The sequence below is a fragment of the Nansenia antarctica genome (assembly GCF_963989245.1).
Source record: "Nansenia antarctica genome assembly, chromosome: 3".
NCBI classification, from domain to species: domain Eukaryota; kingdom Metazoa; phylum Chordata; class Actinopteri; order Argentiniformes; family Microstomatidae; genus Nansenia; species Nansenia antarctica.
In genome coordinates, this window is record NC_137688.1 from 21,498,571 (window position 1) to 21,507,817 (window position 9,247).

Genomic DNA, 9,247 nt, shown 5'->3' on the forward strand with positions numbered 1-9,247 from the left:
TCTCTCTCTCTCTCTCTCTCTCTCTCTCTCTCTCTCTCTCTCTCTCTCTCTCTCTCTCTGTCAGAGCAGTGCTCTAGTCAGTCGCCTTCAGAAGTCTGAGCAGAGGCCCCCCCAGTCGGGTCTCTCACTAGGGGTTTCGGGCTATACGGAGCTCCCTCAGATGTGCAGGGCACAGGGTAGAGGGTTAATCTCTGGTGTCCTAGGAGCCCGTCGGAGGAGGTATAGCTCTGAGCTCTGTGTTTATTTAGTCAAATCACAGCACGGAGGGGGAGGGGGGGGGTCTCCTATCCTCTCTCACAGTGATAAAGCCTGCCCACTGCTGCTCCCAGCAGACAGACTGTAACAAACACCCGCTCTGTCTCTCTCACGCCAAGGACTATGTCAGTGGTCAGTCGCTGCTATAACTCTAACACATGGAGGAGAGGGAGGGAGAGAGAGGGAGGGAGGGGAGGAGGTAGGGAGGAGAGAGAGGGGGGGGAAGGGAGAGAGAGAGGAGGGGAGAGAGAGAGAGAGAGTTGAAGAGAGACAGAGCAAAAATTGAGAAAAAGAGAGAGAACTGAGAAGGGTAAAACAACGCAAACAAATAGATCGGATGGTGTTTGTTGTTCTTAGGTGCTGCTTTGGTCCCACTCTGAATCCGTTTACATTTTGTTTTTGACTGGGTGTTCCTGCAGCAGACTGCAGCGATAGATGAGAGGTGGTGTACGGGAACTGAAGCAGGTCAGACAGTCTCTACTGGCAACAGCAGTCTGGAACTGCATCTAGCCCCCCAATAACAAGCACAACAAAAAGAAGGAGAGAGGGAGGGGGAAAAGTCCCGGCGGAAAAAAAAAACGCTTTGGCAAACCTCACAGTGGCCAGCTTTAGAAAAAGAGAGAAAAGACAAGAGAGTCGCTCTTTCTCTCAGGGAAATAACTCAGCTTCACTTTCAGTTATAACCACTCCATCCAAACAAAGTGTGTGAGAGAGAAAAACAGCAGGTTTGTGCGGGAGGTTCATATGGTGCATAGGAGCTCTGCTGTAAGCTTCCTCTTTCTCACACACACACACACACACACACACACATACACACACACACACACACACACTCTCTCATAGACACTCACACGCATACACACTCTCACAGACAAACACACACACACACACCTCTATCTCCCTCACCCCTGCTCCCTCCACGCCAGAGTGCCCATGTCTGTTTTCAATCTTGGCCCTGTTCCTAATTTCTCCCTTTCCCAGGATATGAGTGGATGGCTTGAAAATTCATAACGCTCGCCAGCAGCTGACGAAGGGCTTTCTTCCTGATGGTGGGGGGCTCCTGAAAAGGGGGCGCCCAGGGACAGAGACGGGGGCAGGGGGTACATTGGACTGCGCACATGCTCTCCTCTAATTGTGTGAGTAAATCTAAAGGTCTAGTGAGGATAATTAGAGGGCCATAGAGGCCCCAGTTATTAGATAGGAGGGGACAACACAACCCAGTCTTCATTAGTGGGTCACAGTGAACCACCTCATGGCCCTGTACCACTACCACACGGTCATATGTACAATAGATGTCCTCTACTGCCTGTGGAAATTGTGATTTTAAGTTTAGTTTTCTTTTTCCTTTTTCTTTTTTTTAAGTAAAATTAAAAAGTACCTGAATACATGATTTGCCCCTGCCACAAGAACACTTTTTAGTAAATATATTTTGTTTATTTAACCTTTATTCTGGCAGGGAGTCACTCTGAGACCGACATCTCTTTTGCAAAGGAGACCTGCATACACAGCATTCTACAAATCATACATCATACAAATGACAACTATAAAACCAGGAAAAACAATCAAATTGTTCGACAAACTTAAGATTTCTATACTGTAGATATCACCCTCTGCTACAGTACCTCCACTCCACCTACCACCACCACAAACAACAATAACATTGTTTACTAGAAATTACTGTAGCCTACAATACAGACCTACACCAGGGGAGGCTGGTGGAGGTAGAAATCGGAGGATGGACTTATTGTAAGCATGGAACAGAATAAGGAAGGATGGATAAGGAGGATAATTTTCTACCTCCACCAGCCTGCACTGACTTACACAGACTTCCTTATCAGTCAGGAAGAGGCAAGCTAAGACACAGACTTTGTCTAAACATCCTCTAAATAAGACAGCCCCACGTCGTCTTTCACACACTGAGTGGAACTCTGTCAGATGAAGCCCTATGACTCACCAGCCCAAGAATGCAGATGGATTGTGACACACATGTGCGCGAGGGCCTTGCCTGCTATCAACAACCATGTTTACATGGCATAGCCAAATATCTGTTTTAATGGCAGAGAAGTAGGAGTAGGGAATAGTTAAGAGAGAGAGATAGAGAGAGAGAGGGGGAAGATAGAGAGTTGGGGATCTATTGTTTAATATTGGGCAGCTGTCCTTCGTTTGTACACAAAGCTTAGCAGGGTGACAAAACCACTTGGAATGGTTAAAGAGAACAGTTCTGCCCACAGTATATCCACATTGAACATACAATACTGTGTCTCTTTCAATCCATGAGGGTAGAGGGAGTGCCCTCTCACCCCCCATAAGTACCCTCACCCCATCCCCAGCTACCACCCTGTGTGTTTGTGTTTCTCTGGGGCTTAGATAGCCTGATTACCGGAAGTAAGCTGGGAGAGGTTTGGAAGAGGACTGGGAGAGAGAGGGAGAGGGCTGGGAAAGAAAGAGGGCTGGGAGAAGGAGGGAGGGGGAGGAAGATGGAGGGAGAAGACTGGGAGAGGGATGGGAGAGGGAGAGGGCTAGGAGAGGGATGGGAGAGGAAAAGGACTGGGAGAGAAAGGGAGAGGGAGGAAGAGGACTGGGAGAGAAAGGGAGAGGGAGGAAGAGGACTGGGAGAGGGATGGGAGAGGTAGAGGGCTGAGAGAGGGAAGGAGAGGGCTTGGAAGGGGAGGGAGGGTGACCTCATTACTACTGGTGACAGATGAGGATAGCTGGAGCTGCCTAAACACTGATCTTGGATCAGATCCACAACGAACAGTAATGATTATGGATTTGAGTCAGACCTCCACTTACTGTGAGCTGTCTCTGGTGGGGGGGGGGGGGGGTGAACCTGGGTGCTATCCAGGGAAATACCAGAGAGCTTGATAATGGAGTTTTACCCAATCAAACCACTATGTGTGTGCAGTCTGACATTGGGCAATTCCCACCGACAGTCATGGGAGAATTAAAATCGTTGTGCCATATTGAAACAGACTTCATTTGAGGTTTGAAGAAGATTGAGAGACAAACTGTGAACAACAGCATTTAGCATCAGATATAGCCTACGATAGACAGACAGGCCACAAGTGGTTTAGGGGCTTTGACTGGAGTGCACACTGTGTACCTTCTCCTGCAGGCGTAGTGAACATCAAGGCCTTGGTCCTGCCAGGGGAGCCATCCCAACTCATTGCCAGCCCAGAGGCAGTGTTCTTGACACGAGTAAAGAGTTTCAGAAGTGGTTAACAATGACGTGAAGTCATCGATTACAGTAGTTCCCTAGTAACAACGCGTGTTTTTTTACACACTCCTAGATTCTCCTAGCTGTTTATGTACTACTGTCTGACTACTGCATTTAACCGCTAGGATAATTAAATACAGTGGCTTGCAAAAGTATTCACCCCCTTGGCATTTTTCGTGTTTTGTTGCCTCACAACCTGGAATTAAAATGGATTGTTTGAAAGTTTGCATCATTTAATTTACAACTTTGAAGATGTGATTTTTTTTAAATTGTGAAGCAAACAACAACAAATAGGACAAAATAACAGAAAACGTCAATGTGCATAACTATTCACCCCCTTAAAGTCAGTACTTTGTAGAGCCACCTTTTGCGGCAATCACAGCTGCAAGTCGCTTTTGATGAGTCTCTATGAGCTTGCCACATCTTTCCACTGGGATTTTTGCCCATTCCTCAAGGGAAAACTGCTCCAGCTCCTTCAAGTTTGAAGGTTTGAGCTTGTGAACAGCAATCTTCAAGTCTGACCACAGATTCTCAATTGGATTGAGGTCTGGGCTTTGACTAGGCCATTCCAACACATTTATATGTTGCCCCTTGAACCACTCAAGTGTTGTTTTATTAGTATGCTTGGGGTCGTTGTCCTGCTGGAAGGTGAACCTCCATCCTAGTCTCAAATCACTTACAGACTGGTACAGGTTTTGCTCAAGAATATCCCTGTATTAAGCACCATCCATCTTTCCCTCGACTCGGACCAGTTTCCCAGTCCCTGTTGCTGAAAAACAGCCCCACAGCATGATGCTGCCACCACCATGTTTCACTGCGGATGGTGTTCTTGGGGTGATGGGATGTGTTGGGTGTGCGCCAGACATAGCGTTTTCCTTGATGGACAAAAAGTTACATTTTAGTCTCATCTGACCAGAGCACCTTCCTCCATACATTTTGGGAGTCTCCGACATGCCTTTTTGCAAACTCAAAACGTGCCTTCTTATTTTTTGCTGAAAGTAATGGCTTTCTTCTGGCCACTCTTCGATAAAGCCCAGCTCTATGGAGTGTACGGCTAATTGTGGTCCTATGGACAGATACTCCAGTCTCTGCTGTGGAACTCTGCAGCTCCTCCAGGGTTACCTTTGGTCTCTGTGCTGCTTCTCTGATTAATGCCCCCCTTGCCCGGTCCGTGAGTTTTGGTGGGCGGCCCTCTCTTGGCAGGTTTGTTGTGGTGCCATGTTCTTTCCATTTGATTATGATGGATTTGATGGTGCTCCTGGGGATCATCAAAGATTTTGATATTTTTTTATAACCCAACCCTGACTTGTACTTCTCAACAACTTTGTCTCGGACTTGTTTGGAGAGTTCCTTGGTCTTCATGGCAGTGTTTGGTTGGTGGTGCCTCTTGCTTAGGTGTTGCAGCCTCTGGGGCCTTTCAGAAAAGGTGTGTATATACTGACAGATCATGTGACACTTAGATTGCATACAAGTGGACTTCATTTCACTAATTATGTGACTACTGAAGGTAATTGGTTGCACCAGAAGTTTTTAGGGGCTTCATAACAAAGGGGGTGAATACATATGCACATGCCAATTTTCAGTTCTTTATTTTTTTTTTATTCTTTTTTTATATATATTTCTCATTTCATTTAAAAACTAACACTATTTTGCGCAGATTCATCAAATAAAATTATCTTTTTTTTTTTTTTTTTAATTACAGGTTGTAATGTAATAAAATAGGTAAAAAGCCAAGGGGGGTGAATACTTTTGCAAGGCACTGTACCTATACAAATGTGCCTATTTTCATTTTTGGCTCATGGCAAGACTGTAGCGCCTCCAATTCCATTGTCTATGTAGGTTCTATTTAAAGCTTTTTGTGGTTTGGATCTTTCCTGTAGATGTTGGGACATGTGTAGGAGAGTTATGACTGTGTTTAAGAATGACATGATGCTCAGACAGTTGGCTTATGTCTGGAATCTGTGTCAGTGGGGTTGTGTAATTGACAGACTTGCCTGTTGAGCTTTAGTGCCAGTGTGTGTGTGTGTGTGTGTGTGTGTGTGTGTGTGTGTGTGTGTGTGTGTGTGTGTGTGTGTGCACTCACATGCTAAACATTCCTGTCTGTCTGCATTTACTGTACAGTACATGCCAGTAAAGGACAATTGCACACCCCAGGACACCAGTGCTGACAACACATAGCCATCTTTGAGGTGTCCTTGTCCTGTTCTTATACCCATGATAGTGATAGATCATTAGGAGAGCTATGAGCTGTACTCTGACTAGGTGCCAAAACCGTCTACACATTCTGATGGATGCCTGTGTGATGCACCTAGGTGAATGTTTTATTGCACTTTAAGGTTTTATTGCACTTTCTCATCCTTCAGTGTCCACTTTGCTATGCAGTGCCAGTGGTTGATGGTCTCTAATGGACATCTGAGATATTGACTTTTTAAATACATGCCTTTACTTCCCATATTCAGATGGATGGGGTTCTTAGGCTATAGATGAAAAGAAAAAAAGTGACATATTTGCTGTTAATACATAATTAGGCATACAACATATTTGCTGTAAAAGTGAACAGTGAAAAGGTAAATGCATCATTGCCGAGAAAAAATAAGATACTCTCTTGCCTCCTATATTGAGAGTAATCGGTGGGTAGTACTATTCATATCTTAAACCCAAGGGATATATATATACTACTGTATATATATATATATATATATATATATATATATATATATATATATATATATATACAGTACTTTCACATACAAGTAGTGGGACAGCAAATCACACATTATCTCAAATAGAATGTGTCTGGTTGGATGCTGCCCTCTAGTGGTCTCTGTAAAGTAACAAACTGAGTAGGCCAACTGGCCTTTGAGGAAAGGTACACCTGTAGTCCCTTACGATAGGTCTATAGACAGTGTGTGACTTCGATGAAGTCTGGAATATAATACAGAATGCTGTTTGAAGTTGTGTACGAAGCACACCATTTGATACTAGAAAACATGTATTACACAATGGGCGCATGCCGCCACAGTGGGCAGAAAGTGTTAATTAATGTGAAAGGGATAGAGTGAGCCAGCCAGGTATTGTAAAAGTTGACGTCACGGTGATACTTTCGGACTGTCAACCTGTCCAACACACAAACCTACCGGTATAAAGGTGCGTAGTCGACAGGTGACAGCTTGGATACAGCCAGGTGCAGGTGAACGACTAGGATAGATATTATAAGAACGTCTAGTGAAGTTAATTAATAGTCGTTTTTGGAATATCATAATGTGCAACGTTTACTCGGAACAATGTACGTGAGTTACCTCCTGGATAAGGACACCGGAATGTACTCCAATTCCGTGAGACACCCGTCGTCTCAAACTACAAATAGTCCGAACTTCATGTCTTTGCCGTCGCAGTATGTTGATTTCAACGGTTATCATCACGGACTCGGTGACCCTCACCACTTCCCAACCACTGGTGTGTGGAACCCCGCGTACGCAGCTCCGCGGGAGGAGTGGTCAGCCTATGCCGCGGGCTTCCCCGGGTCAAGCCCTGCCGCTTCTGGGCAGTTCACTTTCAATCCCCCGGGGGACCTGACCTCCATGCTGCCTCCCGCCCCGGGGACTCTGGCATCGCTCTACTCCCCTGATGAGCAGTACTCTCCAAACTCACACAGAAGAACTTCATACGATTGTAACAGACGCAGTGTGCATCCGTCCAATCCAGGTAGGTTCTACAGTAGCTCCCCAATGCCCTATGGCTTTTCCCTATCAGCGGCTTTTCCCTATCAGCGGTAAAAGCGGTATAAAAACGTGGTTTTCACCAGGTACGAGGAGGAAGAAGGGCTTTGATAGTCACCAGTTGTTTTCACAGATTATTTGTTTATTTACATTATCTGTTTTCTATTGTTGGTAAATATGTAAATACGTAAATACATTTGATTTAATTTTTAAAAATATTATATTAATATTGAAGTTAACTGCAGATTATTAATTATTAATCTCTGAGTATTGGAGAAGGGGTAGGATTAAATAAGCTTTCTTCTTCCTACTCCTTTTCGGACATGTTAAGTAAATAGTGTTTTTAGTTTTATTTTGTTTTTTCTTGTTTTTGTTTTGTTTTTTCTTGTTTTTGTTTTGTTTTTTCTTGTTATAACTATTTCTTTTTTCACATGTTCGAAATAAAGCTTTAATTCATTCATTCATTCATTCATTCATTCATTCATTCATTCTATCCTTATCTAGTCACGTAGTTAGGCTTCACTGGAAGTTTGTCATCACCCGGGCCAGTGTAGTACAGTCATGTTGTATATGTGTGCTTAGCCTAGGCGTACATGATATACAACATGACTGTACTACACCAAAGTAATCCCATGAGGGAGACCCCTCAATAAACAATTTAATTGTATAGTTTTATCTATAATTGTATCTATAATCTTGAAGTTGTCAGGTTCTTTTCACTCTTACCAAGGTTTACACCTGTCTCTCCTCCATAATGCGTTTATATTGACACACTCTCTTATCAGGTGTGGAGTTATCTCAGGGAAATCTTTAAACAGCTGATAAGACATTGTTCTACTGAGCCCATTATTGTATAGGTCATAAGGTCAATGTGAAAACAATAAGCATCCTATTAATATGTAATGAATGATAGAACTATTCATATAGCGCGGTACTCAATATGCAAAATGATGGGTGAACGTGGCATTGTATAGAAATTGTTTTGTATGCTCAATGGCAAACATCAGCTCTGGACTAGTAGTACAGCACTCGCAGTGGCACATGTGACACCGGTGACAGAAAACATATTTGTAGTCATGTTTGAGAATCATTGCACAATGTCACACACATCCAAACACATCCATCAAACAGTGGCTTTTCACCTATCCCTTCCGCTGGTGAAAGATTTTCTAGTGAAACGCTAACAGCAGAGGCCAGGGCGTCTGTGGACTGTGGTACCCCACCCTTTCTGTCCACTGTGGGGGTGACAGCCAGGGCAGATAACACTGACAGGAGACTGGACTGGACTGGCAGTCTGAGACTGGACCAACCCACACTGTCTTATCTTTCTGTGTGTTCCCCTTGCCCTTCTGCGATCAATGTACGCACCGTGTCGTCAAGACTTCTATGGATCAATACCGTCTCCCTGACTCACACCTATGTGTGAGTGTGAGTGTGTGTGTGTGTGTGTGTGTGTGTGTGTGTGTGTGTGTGTGTGTGTGCGTGCGTGCGTGTGTGTGTGTGTGTGTGTGTGTGTGTGTGTGCGTGCGTGTGTGTGTGTGTGTGTGTGTGTGTGTGTATGCACTTGGCTGCTTCCGTAAACACCTCTCACAGTGATAAGAAGAACCACCACGACAATGATAGTGTTGCGGTGGTTATGACTAACATGATTGATAGATAGATGAGGATTTCACAGGCGCCAGGGAGATTGAACCCACCTGCATGTGGGAGACGCGGTGTGAGAATGGCACCAGACATGGCCCCTCTGCTCTTCAAGTTAATCTTTGACGCCATTGCTCACACACCGTTCAGTCTGATCTCTTTATGCTGTTGAAGGCTTTTATGTGTACTGTAACTTGTGTTTATTTGGACATCTGTTTATCTAGAATTGTCATACTTGGAAAAAAATACAAATAATAAATCATCTTATATCATCTGACTTTCATGTAGCCTCTAAAATGTTTACATTGCATAACAACATCATAGTTTTACATCAAAGTCCATAACAACGGTCAAATGTGATGTTATTCAATTCTGGATGAATTCTGCAATTTTGTATTATACCATTAAAATGGTA

General features: G+C 44.1%; 1 protein-coding gene across 1 annotated transcript in view; it reads left to right on the forward strand.

The window, feature by feature from the left end:
• Positions 1-6,756: 6,756 nt before the first annotated feature.
• The window catches only part of LOC308153884 (homeobox protein CDX-1-like), a gene marked incomplete at both ends in the record, with an annotated part of 5,567 nt that continues 3,076 nt past the window's right edge, over positions 6,757-9,247 (forward strand). The window contains one exon of the mRNA XM_080527068.1: positions 6,757-7,177. Coding sequence (XP_080383194.1) covers positions 6,757-7,177 — 421 coding nt within the window. The remainder of the gene's footprint in view (positions 7,178-9,247) is intronic.